The sequence below is a fragment of the Chelonus insularis genome, unplaced genomic scaffold, assembly GCF_013357705.1.
Source record: "Chelonus insularis isolate UGA/USDA-ARS -01 unplaced genomic scaffold, ASM1335770v1 contig_88_pilon, whole genome shotgun sequence".
Classification (NCBI taxonomy): Eukaryota; Metazoa; Arthropoda; class Insecta; order Hymenoptera; family Braconidae; genus Chelonus; species Chelonus insularis.
The window spans coordinates 3,184,933-3,205,429 of record NW_023276776.1 but is presented as its reverse complement, the minus strand read 5'-3'; the positions used below and the strand labels follow the sequence as shown (position 1 = coordinate 3,205,429).

Sequence of the window (20,497 nt, the reverse complement as noted above, 5' to 3'; positions counted from 1 at the left end):
TTATCAATGTCACGATTAGTATCAATTCAGTGCTGCAATACTTAAAAGTGTTGCCATTTATGCGAAATATCGTCATGACTTTGAAAAAGAATTGTCGTTTATATCGGTAAGATTTCATTTTTTCCATGAATCTTATTCATTATATAGTAATTTTATTTCCACTCTAAAAATTTTTCCATTTATTATTCTCATAATTAGGAATGAGTCAAACATGAATGTTTTTAATGATAATTTCATTAAGGGTAACTTTGAGATTGTTCAATAGTTGAGTTAAATTTGTTTTAATAAAAAATATATTTTCTATGAAATTATTAAAAAATGTTCAATTCAATAGAGAACATATAAATAAACATGATTAAATAACAAATAACATTTATATATTCGATTGTCTAACTAAGGAATAAAATGATATTTAAATGCATTGAATGAAATTGCTCTTTTTTATCAATAGTTTACCACTGATAATTATTGATATATAACTTATCCCCTAATCATCATTATTTTTTTGGTTGAAAAATTTTTTGTAACAATTAGAGAGTAGATTTTGTTTATGTAAAACAATAGCCAATTGTAAAATGTTGACTGATAATTATCAATATTAAGAAAATACACAATTAATACAGGAAGAATGAAGTCATCAACCGTTAAAAACGTTATCAAAAACGTTCGGCGAGTTTAAGCATTTTTTGTTTATTAAACAATTCTAGTAACAATACTAATTTTCCGTTTTATTTCCCTTTCATTTTTTTCTCCGTTTTATTAAATTATAACTTATAACACTTTAATGATTGTGTTTACGTATTTATGTATCCAACAATTATATCATTCAGGCCGCGTCAGAATTTGACATTGCATGTTCCATTAATTTTTCGTCAAAATATATTTCATTAAGCAATATATTAACTCAGAATAAATAATAATTTACTCGTAATCAATTAATAATAATGAATATTAAACTAATGATTTAATCCTACAGATAATGTTTTTTATCAATGGAACCAAATTTTATTCAAATATCACCGTAAATCGTAATTTATAGAGATCATTAGATGTCTCGAGTACTGAGCAAGAACGTCTAAAAACAATTTTTGACGCTTTGGTAATGGCATTTACGTACTCGATAATTGTTTCGGTGACTCACTTTCCTTGGCATTGAATTTCTGGTGGTGGTGCTGTTGCTGAGAGAATAATAGATGCGTTTGGGTTATTAGCAATTGATGGACCTTTGCGTGCTAATTTAGACCTTATTTGTCCAGCTAATAGAGGGTTTATCGCATATAACCAGTCATAAACTTCCTTATCGCCTAAAGTTTGAAGCAGGTAGCCTCTGTGTTTAGTAACGACACTAAAAAATTCATTACAATGAGTATATCTAGCTATTAATTTATGTTACTTGTAAAAATTTAAAACCCATTTAATTACCTAAAAGTATTAGGTACTTTGACCATTGCTAATTGGTCTTCAGAATACTCGACTTGAGCAGTTGCAAGATTAATTAATGCACGTTCTACCGGATCTTTTTCTTCTCTAAAGATAAATACGTATGGTCTCCTTACAGCCTAAAACAAAAAAATAATTCGTACCATTAATGACTCATGCTATAAATAATTTTTTTATACCTAAAAAAAATGATTACATACCACCCATCTTTTCTTCCAGCCATTCGTTTTATGTTCAAGAACATTTAAATATCCCTTTCTAGCAATCACAGGGCTAATACGAATTTCCTCAACCTCAGGAACATAAAGAACAAGGTTCTCTTTAACCGGAGAAGTTGATCCAAGTGGAGCTGGTGCTAAAGAACTTGATTGACTAGCAGAATCACCAGCCATCATACTTTCTTGAAGTTCTGCCAACCTTGCACGTTCTGGTGAGCTCAACCTAAAGATGCACGACTTAGACCTGCTCCGCACTATTATCCCGAGCTGCAAGTAACACTTTCTGTACCCGGAACGTTTTTAAAGCGGTTGTCCCTTAGTTATTTTTAGCCGAGCCATTTGTCTAATTTCGATTTAATGTAGCTATTTAATCATAAATAATGATTCATATTCATGAAAAGTTTAATGATGACTAAGCAGAAATTCTAATTATAAATTCAATAATTTTTTTATGCAATCATTTCTTTTGTGAAATATTAGCAAGTGATTGCAAGCAATGACAAGCATTTGTGATTATTCGGACAACCGCTACTAGGCGTTTCAGGCTTACAGGGAGTGTTACCTGTTCAAAAGAATGATTCGTAGAAGATACTGACTCTTGAGATGATGAAGAAACTACTGAAGACATCATTGATGCTGACATATCAGTTATTGTGTCTTCTCCTGGTGACACATCACCTAAAACCATGGGTTCCTTGCTTGGAATTCTTCCTTGAATAAGTTTTATATATTTTGTAGAAAGCTCCTTTTCTCGTTCAGTCATTTCCCATGGTTCATAAACATCTTTGCTTGAAGATTTTTTTAGTTTTACTGGGCTAGCATGGGGTTCATTTGTTGCTTTGGCTACCATATTACAGACTTCCTGCAGGAGAATAGTATACTATTTAAGGGTCAAAGCGGTTCACGTTAAAAATTTGTTAATTTAAAAGAAAATTACTCTCATAAATTTAGAAATAATTATTCAAATTAAATAAAATATAAATTTTGAGAATAATTTTCACAGATTAAAGTTTACCATACTAAAAGAATAAATATATAACTCGGAAATGAATTTAAATAATTTACAAAAAGTACATTAGAATTTTTCATACCTTTTCGCTCTTGGTAAAATCATGTATAGTTTTATTACACAAAGGAACTTTATCAATTCCTAATTTTTCCCTTAGTAATAACGTATGTCGAACTTTTTCAACTTCTTCTAATCTTGTTAACTTTTCCAACTCCCACTGATGATCGAAGATTAAACTATCGCCACGTGGTCGCCATCCATGAAGATTTTCTTCGCCCCTGACATACGTAGAACTTGTATCCAAAACTCTTCTTTGACGTCTTTGTACTCCGGCTTCTGAAGCACGTCGCAATACGAGCTCATAGACACCACTAAGCCGATTTGCTTCTTGATTTCGATAGCTTCCGCTAAATAAGTGTTTTAGAGATCGTGGTCCAACGCGAGCATCTCTTCCATAAATGATCATACTGAGATCTTTAGTTATTATTGCTGGTCTTCCGCAATTCTCTAATTCTAAGTAAGCAGAAATTGTCATGAAAATTTGTTCTCCGTATGAAGTGACACGATTTAGCAAAGCTGAGTTGTGTAATGAACTATCCCAAGCGGCTTCAAACCTAATAAAAATAGGATAAAATATTTAGTTCTATGAATAAGTTGTTCTACAAGCTACATTTTGTTATACTGTAAAATGTTGTTTTTACCTAAACATGCAACGATCATCTCCAGGTATTTCTAAATATTCTCCAGGGAAAAGACCCAACGACAAAACAGACGAGTCATTGTCTTCTTCTTCAGGTTCTGGAGTATTACGAATTCTTCCAACTACCAATTCTCGTACATCTTTCCAGCAAAGCTCTGAAGCTTGTTCATGAACGATTGTAATACGAATACGCCTCTGGATACCTTGATGGAGCAGGAAAAGACCCCGGCATGGCAAATCATCACTGTGATCAACAACTGATGGAACATATTCGCCATTCGGTGCTAGCTCGCAAATTTCAAACCAAACAAGCACGTCATATTTTGCATGAACGTGTGATGTACTTGGTGATGGCAATACTGAACTAAATTTAGGTGATCGAACAGGCTGGCTAATTGGAATTGATGGTGGGAGCATTCGTTTCGGTGGCTGTCTAACACTGCTGACACAAAGAGAATGAAATTTTTAGTTCAATTTCAAATTATAATTAAAATAAATTAATAAAAATTATATTATTAATATATTCACACTGAATTATTAACCTCTCACTCTACTAGTTCATTCTTTTTTAGAAAGGTTTACAATTTTTAACCGTAATAGATATTAGAAAAGTAATATGACAAAAAATGCTTACTAATCAAGCTTAGCATCTTTGTGAAGTGGATGTTGCTGATAATGTCCAAATACTTCAAAAACAATTGGTTGCGATTTAAGGTAATCTAAAAAGGATTTCGTAACAGTAACAGTAATATTTTGAACATGATAGAATCCTGGAGGACTTCCTTTTCCAGTATTTTTCGCAGGTTCAGTAGAAAATGCTTCATCATCACGATGAAGAAAGTTAAATTGACAGAATATATCAGCATATTCTGTTGAAATACCCATAGCCTGGAGTACTGTCACTCTAAATGTAAACTCGACGCCGGGTTGCAAGTGATCCGGAAGTTCTTCCTCCTTCATATCACTCGAGACTGAGCTATCTCCTCTTCCACTATCAGTATCACCAACTTCTTCATCTTTTTCATCTTTCAGACCTTCTTTGGTTTCAGTCTGGCCTTCAACAATACGTTCCTCTTGCATAATCATTTGCTGATTTTTTTCCAAAGTTTGAGTTAATAAGGTGGATTTTTTAGTTCCACGTTGATGAGAACCAAACAAGTCATCTTCAAATGAGATACGAGCAGACTGTCGAACTCCACTTGAATATTCACTGTTTTCCTCTTCTAGAACAAGGATTGGTCACGAAAAACTTGAAAAAAAATTTATTTTTAAATATTAGATTAACACCTACCGACTACTGCTTGCACTGCGACTCGTAAATAGCCTTTAACATCACCTTTTTCATTGACAATGGCTACTTTATGGATCAAAGGTACTGGATAAAGTAGATTACTCAGATACACAAATGATCTATAAATAAACATTATTTTTTAAAAATGTTATTTAAATAAAAAATATCTTTAAAATAATCTTTCTCACCTTCCGACCATTCTGAACCAGGGGAAACGATCATAGAAAGGATCTCCACCAGTTATACTTTCAATATTATAATCTGGAGATGTCGGTGATAGTTCAGCTTCATTATGATACATTTCACGCATTAATTCCAGACGTTGTCTAAAAAGAAAAATATCACATAAATTTACAAATTAAAATTAGCAATAAATTACAATTAAATAGTTAACTATATTTTACATGGATCATTTTTTACAAATGCGATAAATATGCAAAAAAAAATTAATCAATAGATGATAGGGAAAGAAATGATTAGATGTGCAAGCCGTGCACTCTTCTCCACAGTGAAAGTAAGACATAAGCTAAAGAAGAATAAAGACAAATGATAAATATTATTTAAAAGCTTACTTGATACAAAATATTATTAAAATTATTAATAACCAATAGACTTGAAATTTCAATAGTTCAATAATTTCATTAACACTGAATGCTTAGCATTGATGAGTTTCCGATTGACAATTGGCCAATTAATTAAACAGTGTTAGTAATAATATTAATAATCTGTTGATAAATAACAAAAGGGAGACAATTGATGAAATAAATTCGCGAGACCGAGAACCAACCTCGAAGGCAAAAGATTAGCGAGTGAGAACCTTTGATTAGAGTAGATCGTTAGACATTGGAATAAATCCTCTTTGGTCTCCGGAGTGTTGGGACTCAAATCTTCATTGTAAACGTGTCGCATCAGCTCCAAGCGCTGTCTATACACATAATTTATACACTTTAACTTTTCCCTTAAAAATTTAATTATTTAATTATCTATATTTATACGTAAAAAGTATTCTGTCATTTTTATCTATTTCCTATTTATTTTGCCTTCGAGATGTAAATGAATATGATTACTAATATTTCAATATAGATAGATATATAGATTCATTTGTTTACCGTAGTTTATCAAGAGTCCAGTAATGAGTTGCTCCATTCTTTGTGTCTTGAACTTCAACTGCAACAATGGTGCGAGGGAATGGCCTGTCATCATCCTCTTCGTCATCTGCTGGCAATAAATCTGGTGGTAATGGTGAATAAAGAGTGTCTGTGAGTAAAGTGAACTGGAATTGAACCTGGAAAAATTATACGTGTAATTAATAAGATTAAATATTATGTTAATTAATATATTTAAAATTGATAAATTTACCTTTTTCTTCAGTTCAACAGATATAGCATTAGCTTCTTTAAGGAAAATAGCATTGCCCCACAAATCATCTCTTAAACTAGTAAACTGGTGATATTTCCATTTTCTGAAAGCCCATGCGGCCAGCTGGAACTCCCGCTCAGTCCAGTTGCTCTCTGCGTCAAACAATGGGTTGACTGAAATGCAAGCCATCACCAGGCAAAATAGTCAGAATAGCCAAGCGGAATGAGTTCTATGATTATTTATTTCTATCCAATCCTTGAATATTTTTTCATTGAATTGACGATTATTAATGAATTATTTTTGTCAATTTCGTGTTACTTTTATGAGTATGAAGTCATTCATTGGCACTTTGAAGCATAAAACAGTGATAGTATATTCGAGAATTGATTTTCATGCATTAAATGAAATGTTTTGGATTTATAGTGAATCCAATGATTCTTTGTTATTTTGATGATGAAACATGTCTCAATAGTTATTACTTACCAAAGATGTCTTCTTCAATATTATTAAAGTCTTCTGGAGTATAACTACTGTACATTGACATAGTCATACTTTGTTCTTCTACCTGCTTTTGTAAAGCATCTATTCGAGCTTTGTAGTTCTAAAAAATGATAAAAATAATTGAATTTTCTATTTTATTGATAGGTATTGTTCTCATACTGAATCAAATATTTCAATATTTATTATCTAATTCTTCTATAAATTTATTTATTTCAATAAAGACTTTATTCTTACTATAAATAATAGTTAATTTATTTCTTTCAAATAATTATTATTTACTGATAAAATAAAAGATAATTGTTTACCTTCCTTTCTTCTTCAAACAATTGATCAGCTGTTTCCTTTTCTTTTCTATGTTGTTCTTCTAACATCATTAACCTCTTATCCATTTCGGCTCTTAAATCAATACCTTGACTTTCCAGCAATTCACTTTGTGCGAAGTTCCAGTCTACTATTTCTGCATTACCAGGGGTTTCAGCTGGTGAGTTTTTCTCACGACGTTCTCTTACTATACACGTAATTATTGAGTTAATTTTAAATACATTTCAGATTTACATTACTATTCTTCAAAAATATTACCTTGTTCAGGATGATTAAACCTGAAAACATGATGTTTACCAAGAATAACTCGGCTTCCGGTCTTTAATATAATTGGCTCACTAACTGCTGCTCCATTAACGTATATTAAAGCTCCTGATTTTGGAATAAGAGTAATAATACCCTCGTGATTTTCAAAGACGCAGTGTTCACTCAAGATATGAGGACCACAAAGCTGAATATCTTGGGGTATATTCGCTTCCGCTGAGCCGATTCTTGTTAATCCGTCTTTGATATAATAAATAAGACATTCAGACATAAGTGGATCTTCATTTAAATTGACTAAGTGTGGAGTTTTCTTTGGAGAAAATACTCCAACTGTAACTCCATCTTCTTTTACAGCTACTCCCATTTCTGCGAATACTGCTTCTCGTTGATGACGAATTAATTCTGTTCTCTTGAGTTTATCCTCCCATGTTTCGTTTAATTCTTAAAATTATTACAATTTACAAAATTATTAATTAAATAAAACAACTAATTAATCACAATAATAAATTTTTTTTTTGCTTAGCCATTTAAATAATTCATTTGTAACGATTGAGGAAAATTTATATTCAATTAAACATTTTAATAAATCTTAATCAATTAAATGAACTCAACAATCCTCTTTATATGAGAAATTTTAATAAACTGTAATTTAAAATGAATTGATATGGAATTAATATATCTTGAATGTTTACTCCAATCTCTATTATATAAACAATTATTCTAATGAATTCATTTAATTTATTAATTGATCAATCAATTAATTATAATATAAGTCTTCAAAAAAAGTATATAACTATGTAGAAATAATTAACTTTGTGTATAAAGAATAAATGATTACCAGCAATGAGTTTTTCTGAAGCTTGCAACTGATCTACAGCTTCTTCTGCTGTTGGATGAGATGGAAGTCTTTGACGAACTTCTTTCAAATCTTCTTCTCGTTTAGTTGGTTTTATAATAACGTCATCTCCTAAGCAAACAATTAATAAATTCTTATAAAAAGTCGTAATCAATAAGTATTTTAGTATAAATATAGTTTCTGATTCATTTTTAAAAGCATTAGATGCTTTTGAATTAGCTTCAATATATTTTTATAAACATTGATATATAATATATAGAAATCTCGAAGTGTTATGTTCATGTGGTTGTGTTACACTGAAAGCAATTAAGCTGTCAGTCATCAAATTGCTCCTCCATTCTATTGGAAGTTGGGTACTTTTAAGTTTCTTTACTCAGCCATGCAATCGCGGCGATATTAAAGCTCAAATTACAGTTGTGAAGATTAAAATGTATCATTAAAAATGGTAAAAAAAAGGAAAGCATAAATGAAGAGTAATTGAAAAAGATAAAAAATTTTGAATCAAAAGAGATACAAGTGCAGATATTAATATAGGTGGATTTTTTAGAAATGTTTTTAATAGTTCTAACAATAAAAAAATAATGATGGTAAAACAAAACATAAATAAACAAAAAATTTTGGTAGGCAAATTTAAATTTAATTTTTGTGAAAAAAGCTCGGTAATGAATCACTCAAGTGATATGCCTAGGAATTTATTGCGTCTTTTTTTTTGCACTGTTTACATTTACTATCAAATTGCATCATGATACATAGTGTTCAATCTGTCAGTGAAATGAATTTCGCACAGATGATACTGAATCAATGAATTTTTGTAATGCATTTTTTGTTCGATTGTAATATTTTTTTTTTTTAATATTTATTTTTTTGTTGTTGTAATTAGTTCTACTTACTATTTTCTTTCTTTTCATAACTGTATCTACCGTCTGGCCCTACGTCAAGCACCATAAAGGAAGAAAAAGATTTAGGTAAGTGGATTTGATTTAACGCGATTTGTACAAATGATTTATAACTGTTTATTATGAAACATTAGACATTAGAGGGTTATATGTTATTTAATTAAAATTTTACTCTCACATATAAAATTAACATAAAAATATTGGAAAATTATTCAAAACTACTAAAATAAACTTTGGAATGAAAGTAAAAATAAAATAAGTTAAACTATTTTTAAAAAACTCATAATGCAAATTTAAGATAAAAGTGAAAAAAATTAGACGAAAGAAGAAACAGTATCATAATTTGAATATTAATTAGTAAAAACTATTAATTAATAAATATTATCCTTTTTAATGTGCGTATGAATGAAACAAAAAATTTCATACCTTCTAAGAACTCTATTCCTTCTTGTTTCAGTAATTCCCGAAGTTTCTGAATCTCTTCTTTGAGCTCTCGAATGAGCTTCGCATTGGCATCTTCGTTAACCACAGCCTTGCAGACAATTTGTTTAGCTCTATCAGCATACCTAAGTGTCGATAGTGTTTCATCGTAATTAATATCTGCTGGACTGACAGCTGCGATCATGGCCGTTTTGGAATTTCCTCCAAGATTCTCTCTCAATAACCAGGTTAATACTGAATCTCTGTACGGGATAAACTCAGCTTTTTTCTTCTTTTTGGTAGCCTATAAATCAAACAATTATTTCAAATAACATCATTATCAGCTTAAATTTATCAAAATGAATACAATTCATTTTATTTTTTTTAACAATGAAAAATATCAACTTACAGCCTGATAATCCAAAGGTAGAATAGAAAAGTTTAAATAAATAGTAAATATAAATTAGTAAATAGTTAACTTATAGTATTGTGAGGAAATATTTTCAAAAAAATCACTTACAATTTCAGCTAAAGCACTGATAACTTTTCCAAGTGTTGTCAAACTTTTATTGATGTTAGCACCTTCCTTCAATCTGGTTCCTTTAGCTCCTGTTGAATCAGCCCTTTCTGAACCTGCTAAATCTACTAATGAAATTTTACTGACTTTCTCAGTAACTAAATCCGTTGTTGGATCGTGTTTTTGTTGCGTGAAGAATATTGTAAATACTGCATGAGATCTTGATGAAGTTTCATTCATATTAGTTGCTGCCACAGTTCTGGCTTTGTTTCCTTCATCAATTAAATTGTGAATGTCTTCGTAAGACATGACGGCTAGCTTGGATAAATCTTCAACGTAAGGACCAAGAAGTGGATGCTCCCGAACACGAAGATTTCCTTTATTCTTGGGGTTTAATAAATCTCGAACTCTTTCACAATAAATTTCCATATAGGACACCTCCACTGAATGTTTTAATGTATCACTGGAGTTTTTTCTTATTTTTCGGAAGAGATCCTTGCATATTTGTGGAATTATGCCTTCTTGACCTTCTTCTTGTTTACCCATCATTGTGTACGATTTACCAGCTCCAGTTTGCCCATAAGCGAAAATACATACATTGTAGCCTTCAAATGCATGCTGAAGCATCTCTTCACCAATATCCTTATAAACCATGATTTGTGATGAGTAATTATCATCATTGGGATCCATTGAATGATAGGAATAATCATAGTTGAAGCTCTTTACAGCTTCTTTTGTTCCTGGTGGTGCTTTTGGATTGATTATCGTCGTTGTATTGCCAGACATTTCAATGATACATTGAGCTTCTCTTAGTATTTCCCGATTGTTGAAGGGACGAACCCTTACCGCAACTTTTACCGACGACATTGCGGCTGCTTTGTTTCAATATCTGCATTTAGAAAAAAAAAAGAATTAAAATGGAATCAAAGCAAATACATTTTTATCAAAAATTTCTGATGACTTGAAAATATTCTTTCAATGATGTTTGCTTAAATTAAATTTAACTTATTTATTTGAACAACAGATATAATTTTGGAAACCTATTTTTCCTTCACATGACAAAGAAATATGGAAGTGTATTAACTGGCTTTTTAAATTCAATGGTTAAAGAAGATATAGAAATGTTAAGTAATTAAAATATTTTCACGTTGTCATTTCTCAGAATAATATTTAATTAGATTAATATCAAGAACTTCAGTAATTTATTGCACACTACTTATTTTCAGCTCAATTATTGGTTTTCATACATATATAGACGATTATTATTGCACCATCATACTTCGTATTATATTTCAGCAGCAGAATTGAAGATGAGGAAGCAATAATTGAAGCCATAAAACTTAAAAACGATGAGTCATAACGAGAAATCAGCACAATGAAGATATTATTACAGAATCAATAGCTGATGCTAAAGATATTGAATAGAAAAAATTTTTTATTTGATAAGTTAGAGAGAAAAAAGTAGAATAAAAATTTATCCAATAGTTTTATTGACAGTTTGATACAAAAACTTTTGATTTAATTGACTCAAGGGCTGAGGCATTAAATTCTCAGTTGACAATCAATGAAACGAATGGAATAGGAAATGAATCAGAGATTGTTGTTCGCAGATTGGACGAATGGCACGTCAAACGTTGGTAGAATGGTAAAATGGTAGAAAGCACACTGGTGACGCAGCGCCCGACTAGTTATTGACTCGTTCTACTGACGCTTATATGTAGGATGGTATTTGATCGACTCTAAACCACTCATTTCACCCCCACGTGTACAATTAATCAAATTTGAAAAATCCATTACATGTGTAACAGTCTTCCAGATTTTTGATTGTTAAAAAAGAATTTTCCAAAGTCAAACAATTTTCAGATAATAGGCTGAAAAATCATGACAACACTTGTCAATCATTTCATAAAATAAGCTAATTGGTGGATAGAAAAGAAGTATTTCATTTATGGATATTTTATTTAAAGAATTTATATTTGAACTGAAATTATCTAATCACGAATTGATTTTGTGGAGAACAAGTAATAAAATTTTCATGGTTACCAAAATAGAGTTCAAATTATGATAGTCACTAATAATCAATAAAACAAAAATAATTATAAATAATAAGAAGAAATAAATAGATCATTTTTGTAGTTAAATAATTATCGAGCTGATCAAAATGAACTGTTCCAGCACGAACAAAACTGATTACTTGTTTGGATAAAAGCACCTACTTCTTTATTCAAATTTAACTCTAGTTTTTACTATTAATTTTAATTAGAATTTTCAATAGAATAATGGATTATTTGTTAAATTTACATCTTAAAAGCCAGCCTTGAACGAATACGACCTCGTAACGCAGTTGGGGAAGAAAAAACACCCGAAGGTGAAATCGATCCATGCTATCTCAACGCCTCGAACATTTTATTCATCATTATATGCTAATTTAAATTGAAAAAAAAAATGGTTACCAAATGTATCATTTGTTTTAATCACTCTTATTACTATAACTACTATATTATTTTAATTCCTTACCCTTCAATAGATAAAAAGAATGATTTTTTCTGTTGTATCTCAAATTTTTGACGTTTTCTTCTAACTTGTGCAAAAAAAAACTACTACTAAACGTTTGAAGCACAAGACACTTTAAAGAATCAAAAATTAATGATAAAACCTCTCACAGTACAAAAAAACACAACACCAGAATAAATGGTTCAATGTTTTGGTCAACATTTCTATGATTTTACCCAATTAAACATACGTTTTACTTCAAGCCAACCCTACGATCATTGTTGCAGTCAAACTGGGGCTGATAATAATGAGAACTGACGACAGTGCCACTAGTAGTCAACTTTAAAAGTTGTTTGCAAAAATGGCGAGTGAGCTTGCGCACTTATGATTATTTTGGATCACGTGATCATCACCAAAGTAATCCTGACGACACCATCAACCAATTGGAAAACTCCTTGTACTATAGAAATGAAAAATCAATACGTAAGGTGACGCCATGACGTCACTTGGTAAAACGATCGACCTACACGGGCGGCGCCGGCCAATTCCAAGTCTCTAGACAATCAATATAAGAAGGAAAGAAGCTCTGGTACTCTTATCTTTTCCATCTCACTCTTTTTCTAAGATATTTTGCAACCAAAATGTTTTAATTATTTCATTATTCTAGGTTAATGTATACACATTAGATAATTGGACTTATTGTTTATTCATGCTTTTAACACAAGCCGATATTTTCCTTTTGAAGCTTTCAAACTTCACTAATGAGGTAACAGGGACTGAATAAAATGTTTAGAGCTTTTAGAAAGGAAAATAAGTTACATAAGGAAATTATAAAAAGGATGAATTGCAAATGTAAGCGAAACATTTATGATAGTTATTCTTTCCATGACAATAGTTTTTTTAGTCTATTTTATTCAAAGCTTGTCAAATATAATAATGCATGAGTTATAATTTTTATTTTATAAGAAGAATTTTTTTGTCATTTCAAGTTCTAATTTAAATTATATTTTATTTTTAAAAGTTCTCTAACCATTCTTATCTTCCTTGAAAAAAGTATCCTAAGTTTATAATATTCTATAATTGAAAATATCATCACTAGTAACATCTTCATAACAAATATTAAAATATCATAAAAAAATTCAGTATTTTAAATCCATAAAAATATCTATAAAGCTAAGCTATTCGAGGGTTAAATATATTTTTTCATGAATAATTCATGCTGTGATGGTATTTTGAAACATTAAGATATTTCAACGGTAATTACATAAATCAGTATTGATGTAATTTTATTTAATTCAATGATTTGCCTACTGAAGTATGAAATTTTCTATAGTATTTATTTAAAGTATTTATTTTCACAATTTTAATGCTGTAAGTTTTTCAATATTCTAATAATTGAATTTTCTTCTATAAAATAATGATGTTTGATGACATCATATTGATTTCAGAGAAAATAAATCAACAAAGAAAATTGTGGGGTTGTAATCCTGTTGAGAGCTCTATCAGATCATGTATAAAGCATAGATTACAGGTGTATGTAGTGGAATAAAGTGAAGGGATTTAATGGACCTGTACATAATGTCACAGCCAATATGCGATATAGATCGGAAATACTGATATTGTAGATGGATGGAACAATGAAGAAAAACTTGAAGAAAGCTCACATAAGCTAACAATAGACAATTTTTTACTCTTTCATCTTCAAAAACTTCATCACCAATTTCATCGCATAATTAACCAGGTTTCAAGTCTATTAAGGAGCTTGTTTGAGATTAATCATCATGCTAAAACCGATTATTGACGATATAATTACGTTACTGTTATAGAATCTATGAAAATTGAATCCAGTTAAATGAATAATTGATCATTAAAAGGTTTTGATGTTGAATTTTGCATATATATTAAAAGGATTATTTTCTATAGGATAAATAAAGTTAAAAATTAACAATGTAAAGCAGTTTAAAGTCTAAGAGATTGAAGAGTTTAATGAAAAAAAGAAGTAACTATACGTTTTCATAGATACAAACACGCAAAATGGTTGTTTAATGGCTTTGAACATACTTACAAGTTTTATTCGCTCGTAAAATTAATTGGCATTCGATCGAGAAGTTTTAATATCAAGTTTTTCTACAGAAAACATGGCTGCTTCAGTAGTAAATTATTGCATAAAATTCTTAATGAGTAAATATGTATAATATTAATTTAAAAAATACATCAAACAGTAAGGAAAATTTTAATTTAGTCTTATTTCTGTTTAATTAAACGTATATAGAAGAAAAAACATTTTTAATGTTAAGTAAATCCAAGAAATTTTTTGTACATGTAAAAAATACTCAAGAGACGATAATGAGGAAAGGAAATCATTAAAAGAAATTATAAATGTCTGCTCATTAACGAAAAAAATCTAGAATTTAGAATGATTTTTTTTACATATTTTTCTATAAATTTAATTTATAAAATTAATTAATAATCTATTATAACTGATTAAATATTAATATTTTAGTTTAACGGAATGCTACTAGTATTTTTAATATAAATTTCTTATAGATCAGTATTTTCAAGAGTCTGGATAAAATTTATACGAGGTTTAATTTTTTTAACACTAGAGCTTTTGATGGCTACCTACTCCAGTGAGCAATGACAATTTATCGTCTGTGCACGAACTAGCAATTTTATCCAACAGTACTGTAATATTGCCTGGTAACTCCATACTTCACCATCTTTCTTATTCCTTTACTATTTCTTCCTCATTTTTAGTCTGAGCTTTTTCTTTTACTCATGAGAAACTCTCATGTTTGATCTGAAGTATTACTTTTAATTTTTACATTACGCTACCGAGACCAAAGATGAAGATGAAAATAAGAGTATTTAATAATATAAAAGGTACACAGTTAAAAACATTTAGGTCAAAATGTAGAAGTAAAAGATTACTCTATATTATTTTTTGTTGAAGAACGGTTTCTATTATTTGGGGTATCTTTCTTTTATTTGATTATTTATTTTAAAAAATAATAATTAAATATATTAATTATTAAATAAAATTATTACACTAAAACAATAAAAAAAGCTTTATTCAAAAAGTTTTTTACGATACTTGTATAAAAAAATAATATATCCCAAAGTATACTTCACTATATAAATAAATGTATTTTAGTACATACTTTTTTGTCGTAATAAGAATATATCTTACACAATAAAAAAGTATATGACATTCTACCGCAATATATTTGCTCATATCAAATATATATATTTATAAGATATATTTCTTATGCCTGAGTTAACTACAAAATTCATCAATTGATTGAAATGAAAAAATAAATTATACTTTCTTATTGTGATTACTCGTTTCTCAACATAATATTTAAATGTAAATATATAAATAAACTTGCATATTATCTTCAAGAATGAAAGAATAGTCGAAAGAGAATACATGAAGGATAAAGAGAATTTATAAAAACCTGATATTCAATAAAAATGATAGAATTGATTTATTGTAATATGATAAAGCAAAATTCTGAAGAAAAGATGGAAGACTACTAAAATTGATTAAATTTAAGGTGGAAATAAGAAATATTTCATCTGTAAGTAATGGGCGTTTTTGTTATCTTGTACTGAGTTATCTGAATAACAATTTAAGAAAAGATAATGTTTTTTTCTATTTGTTATTTTTATAATAGTTTCAACGTGACTGAGAATAAATGAAGTTTAAAACAAAACCTCTTTTTACAAGTTAGTTGTATATATTGAATACAAAAGTGATCTTTTTTTTATTTTCTTTCAAGTGTTCTTTTATAAAAAATAATAATAGTGATGTATTCAAAAAGTTTGCTTTTTGTGAATTTTGTAAATATCGTATTGTTGTTGATTAATTGTACTGAAGCTGAGGTCTTAGAAGGTAAGATAAAAATATACCACTGATTATTTTTCTTCAGTATAATAATAACCACATTTCTTTCAGGATTTAATATCAAGATATTTGATCATGGTGAAAGTGTCAATGTCACTTTAAAAAAGGTATATAATTCTTACTTAGCAAATGAAAATTTGCCAGTATGGACAATGGAAGAAAATGAAGTCCTGCCTTACGAAGAATTAAAAGTAAATAAAAATCAATTGAATTAAAATTAATCGACATGAAGATGATATAAATAATTACTTTGTACTAAATTACAATTTTGTAACAGATAATGTCAAAATTAGGAACCTTAGTACCATATTTCAATTATGAGAAAAAAGCAGCCTTTATCTATTCATCAAACTGTAATTGTCTGGTATGTAATATATTCACAACCATCATCTACTTATAAATTGATAAAATTTTCAAGATTTAATACAAACATGTGCAAAGTTAATTTAGTAAAATTATTAAAAGACATTTAAATTATTCGGCAAAATGATATTATATCTAGTTCTTTTAATGCCAGATTTAATATTAAATTTACATATTTCAGAATGGAGTAATTGGTATACGATATGTCATTAAAAAATTCCCTATGCATTTACTATTTCACACTCAAATCATTGGTGAATCTGAGTTCATCATGCGTAGAAATATAACATTAAGTAAACGATCAAATTCGACCAGAAAAATTATACCACGAACAGCAGAAGAATTAAAAATTAATGAGAGAGCTGTTAATAAAACACTTTATCCAGAGATTTTAATAGTTATAAAAAATGATTTTTACTCAAATTTGAAGTCTACTAACATTAGGTAAGATTTATCTTTCTTTATTTTCAAATCATAAATACGATTAAATTTATATAATTGTTTATATAATTTATTGTTTTCAGTAATGAAGAAATGATACTTTATGTAATAAGTCTGATGAATGCTGCGGATATGTTATATTCACCGGGAGAGACTCTCAAAGTGAAGTTAAATATTGCAGGAATTATCATTGAAAGTGTAAGTTAAAATAAAAATTCCTTCGTAATTTAAAAAAAGAAAATAACTATTTAAAATTATAGAAAAAAAATCTTCTACCTGCTGTAGAAGGTTATAGTGACAAAGAATATTTATCAGTCGAATCACTAGTCCATGGAGTAGTAAATTCTAAGTATTCTTATTTCGAAAAATCTAAATTAAACCCAAGTATGTCATATGATTGGATATTTTTTTTAACAAGGTAATAATTGCAATAAGATTAATCATAATAATAAAATTCTTATCAAAACCAAGATTTCACTGTTTTTAGTAAAAAATTGTCTTATTCAGATCATCATAATTTAACGAGTAAGTACTAAATTATAAATTTTTGCATAAAGTAATAAATCCATTAATTTATGAATAATTTATAATTCAAATAAGTTTTAATATTTAATTAAAATATCTCCTGAAAATATTCAGTAGCTAAATAGTTTGTTTGATATTCCTTGATGCACATTCTAACTACATAAGCTACTTTGATCAGTCTGCAAGTTATATAATGAGCTTGCAATTTAAAAAACCAAGCTTATTCATAAGTTATTATAACTATTTTAAAATTCTAATAAATAAATTACTTATATTATTATGTATATTTATTCAGGAATGTCAAGTTATCCGAAAAGAGGAATTGTTAAATCAAGACAGGACGGATGTGGCAGTTATAATATGCCGATATCAATAATTACTGATGACTATAAATTTAATTCTTACCCAACAATTGGTCATGAAATTTTTCATTTGTAAGTAATATTTTGTTAATTAAAAAAAGATTTAACTTTCAAATTAAAATCAATACACTTTTATCATTAGAATAATTCATGGAAGTCATAAGGAAGTAGAAAATGGTATCTGTCATCCTGGATTCCTTGATGCATATGATGCTCCAGATTTGGAAAAATTTCAATGGTTAATAATTATATTGAAAAAATCTATTATTATAGTTCCATATTGTTCTTTTTACTTATTAATATATCATATTTATGATCAAGGTCTGATGATTGTTGTTTATTAACAAATAAACCACAATCTTTGGATTTCCGACGACCACCAATGGATTTAAAATATCAATGTCAATGTTATGGTTACGAAAAAAATTACTTCCTAAAACCCACTGAATGTACTGATATGTTAATTTGTGAAGATGCAAAGAAAAATGAACGAAGTGTTCCAAGAATTGTTGATGATGAATTTTGCAGAGAGAAATGGGAAAGAGTTATGTGAACAAAACTAAACTAAACTAAACTAAAGTAATACTTTACACTCAAATGAGGAAAATAATTCCTTAATAGTAAAATTTTTTGTGTAGAAAAGAGCAGAATCACTGACATCACTGTATATTGGTACTTCAACTGTTTCGACTACGACTAAACAATTTATTCCTCCATTGACACCGCAGAAAGAATGTTCATGGATAACAGAGAATGAACTTTGGAACTTGATGTTCGTTTTTCCAAAAGACAATGAGGAAACTGATGACGATGGATTAGTGTGCTTAGCAATAATATTAGATGGAAACTATGACAGTAAGTTGGCTTTTACAGCGAAGTCTTGTGTGAAAAAGTATGTATATTTTCTTGACATTAAAAAAAAATGATAAGGAATATTATAATTTTATTTCATTTGCATTTTTCAGCCAAATCAAACTTAGAAATCATCGAATACTAAAGGAAGATAAATATATCTTTGCTGAATCTCAATCAGATGCTGACTTTTCAGTAACTGAAGAATTCATTGATGATTTTGATACTGGTAAATTAAACAAAAGTTTGAATTAGTATTCTTTAATTATTTTATTTAATATTAAATATATTTATGATAACATAAATATTTTTAATTGTTTTTTTTATACATGTTCTAATAAGGAATACTATTTTTATGCAGATACAGCATCTTTAAGTTTAACGGATGGTATTTCTGAAGAGTTTACCAAGTTATCTAGTCTAATGGCTTCCCCAGAAATAATACCAATGGTTATCAGAGAATGTCGTTTAATTAATGTTACAAAAATGCCTAATCCCATCAAACGTAAGTACAATTTTATTTTGTATCTCTAAGCTAATGACACTTGATTTTAATATTTGTTTAAAACATCTTTATTTTAGCATTTATAATTACATACATCCCTATGGATATATCAATACAACGTGAAGAAGGATCTACTTTTAATTATATAATAAAAAGTGCAAATCCAGTAGATAAATCTGAACTATGGGGATTGAAGGGTAATCCTTTATTTTGTAGATTTTCATCTAGGAAAACCCAATTAGTTGGTATATTAGTAAATGATGACTATGACAAACATTTGCGGTTTGTAAATATAGCAGATTATAAAGAAACTCTACAATATAAAATGAATTAATTTGTTTCAACTGAATGAATGAATTTATTAGACCAATGTTAAAAGTATAAAATATTGTTTGTAAAAAAAATGTTATTTAGTAGCGATATGTAAATGAAATAATATTAGAAAATATATGTACTCTTGTTCATCAACTGTTTCTTTAATTAAAGTATTAAAGTTCAATAACATTAAGTGCCCTTCGCAGAAATCCTTTATGCAATGAAGTGTGTTATAGAGGTCATGCAATATAATTTTACACTGGTGAATGTTTCATGTCTATAATTTAATTATTCTGAAATCGATTTTTCGGTGAAATTTATTTTATTATTGATAGCAATGGAATTCAGAGTAAAGGAAAATTCTTTTAAATATTTAAAAATATTATATAAAATTAAATAAGAAATAAATTAATTAATTTACTAATAAAATAAGTTGATACATTGTTCAATAACGTAATGAACAAAGTTGTCTGACAGATGAGAGATTTACCTACTAGCTTCACTTGTCGGTACCCCAGAACTGCTGTATTATCAGCATTAATTGACAATTTGATGTAAATAAATAACTCGAGTAGCATTGGACTTAATTGAATTTATCCTATACACGAATTGTGAACACTGTTTTCACTTACAATAAATATTTTTTAATGTAATGGATATATTAATGATTTATTTTTCTCATTTTGTATCTGAATTATTGAAGGTAAATAAACATTTACTTACCAGACACTGCCAGACACAACTACACCAACTCGAGCTCAGCAGCCATACTGTGTTTTTACAAATCTAGCGCCATCTATGTCCGCAAAAATTTTAAAAATCATTGATTATTGCCAAACAACCCTTTTATTTAACAATTTATTGTAATGATACTAATTATAATGAAAAAAAAATATTAAAATCTGAATTAAAGTCAATTATTAAAATTTGTCTAAAAAATTA

At 28.6% G+C, this 20,497-nt stretch overlaps 2 protein-coding genes and 1 long non-coding RNA gene across 14 annotated transcripts; 2 read left to right on the top strand and 1 right to left on the bottom strand.

The window, feature by feature from the left end:
- Positions 1-429: 429 nt before the first annotated feature.
- On the bottom strand, positions 430-20,413 carry unc-104 (kinesin family member unc-104). 11 transcript variants are annotated; one of them, XM_035091794.1, is made up of 20 exons: positions 20,279-20,413; positions 9,796-10,681; positions 9,685-9,687; positions 9,282-9,579; positions 8,850-8,888; positions 7,942-8,070; positions 7,098-7,544; positions 6,824-7,026; positions 6,501-6,618; positions 6,018-6,190; positions 5,768-5,943; positions 4,847-4,984; positions 4,659-4,777; positions 4,002-4,590; positions 3,369-3,809; positions 2,750-3,281; positions 2,221-2,520; positions 1,641-1,925; positions 1,423-1,559; positions 430-1,345 (listed from the first exon to the last, which is right to left on the bottom strand). In XM_035091794.1, the coding sequence occupies exons 2-20, from the start codon at positions 10,657-10,659 to the stop codon at positions 1,138-1,140; spliced, it is 5,199 nt and encodes a 1,732-aa protein (XP_034947685.1). In that variant the 5' UTR covers positions 10,660-10,681; positions 20,279-20,413; the 3' UTR covers positions 430-1,137. The 11 variants fall into 11 exon arrangements, with proteins under 11 accessions (XP_034947685.1, XP_034947692.1, XP_034947688.1 ...); XM_035091801.1 differs by having other exon boundaries at positions 1,641-1,881; positions 2,255-2,520; XM_035091797.1 differs by having other exon boundaries at positions 3,369-3,806.
- Positions 12,769-14,535, top strand: LOC118072164 (uncharacterized). Of its 2 annotated transcripts, XR_004690988.1 has the most exons (4): positions 12,769-12,874; positions 12,953-13,137; positions 13,734-14,026; positions 14,112-14,535. It is a non-coding gene; the product is annotated as an uncharacterized lncRNA (long non-coding RNA). The 2 variants fall into 2 exon arrangements; XR_004690987.1 differs by having other exon boundaries at positions 13,734-14,173.
- On the top strand, positions 16,046-19,655 carry LOC118072154 (uncharacterized). Its single transcript, XM_035091807.1, has 14 exons — positions 16,046-16,180; positions 16,244-16,383; positions 16,470-16,556; positions 16,737-16,999; positions 17,080-17,194; positions 17,257-17,414; positions 17,484-17,521; positions 17,817-17,955; positions 18,026-18,121; positions 18,205-18,427; positions 18,522-18,775; positions 18,849-18,964; positions 19,097-19,240; positions 19,318-19,655. The coding sequence occupies exons 1-14, from the start codon at positions 16,096-16,098 to the stop codon at positions 19,572-19,574; spliced, it is 2,115 nt and encodes a 704-aa protein (XP_034947698.1). The 5' UTR covers positions 16,046-16,095; the 3' UTR covers positions 19,575-19,655.
- Positions 20,414-20,497: the final 84 nt, after the last annotated feature.

Excerpts from the sequence above, each read along its gene's own strand:
- LOC118072154 (XM_035091807.1), top strand. The coding sequence starts at position 16,096 with ATGTATTCAAAAAGTTTGCTTTTTGTGAATTTTGTAAATATCGTATTG. Across the intron at positions 18,776-18,848 it reads GCGAAGTCTTGTGTGAAAAA|CCAAATCAAACTTAGAAATC; the intron begins GTATGTATATTT and ends TGCATTTTTCAG. Across the intron at positions 19,241-19,317 it reads AATGCCTAATCCCATCAAAC|CATTTATAATTACATACATC; the intron begins GTAAGTACAATT and ends TCTTTATTTTAG.
- unc-104 (XM_035091794.1), bottom strand. The coding sequence starts at position 10,659 with ATGTCGTCGGTAAAAGTTGCGGTAAGGGTTCGTCCCTTCAACAATCGG. Across the intron at positions 6,191-6,500 it reads TATTGAAGAAGACATCTTTG|TCAACCCATTGTTTGACGCA; the intron begins GTAAGTAATAAC and ends CTTGCATTTCAG. Across the intron at positions 4,778-4,846 it reads TGGTTCAGAATGGTCGGAAG|ATCATTTGTGTATCTGAGTA; the intron begins GTGAGAAAGATT and ends GTTTATTTATAG.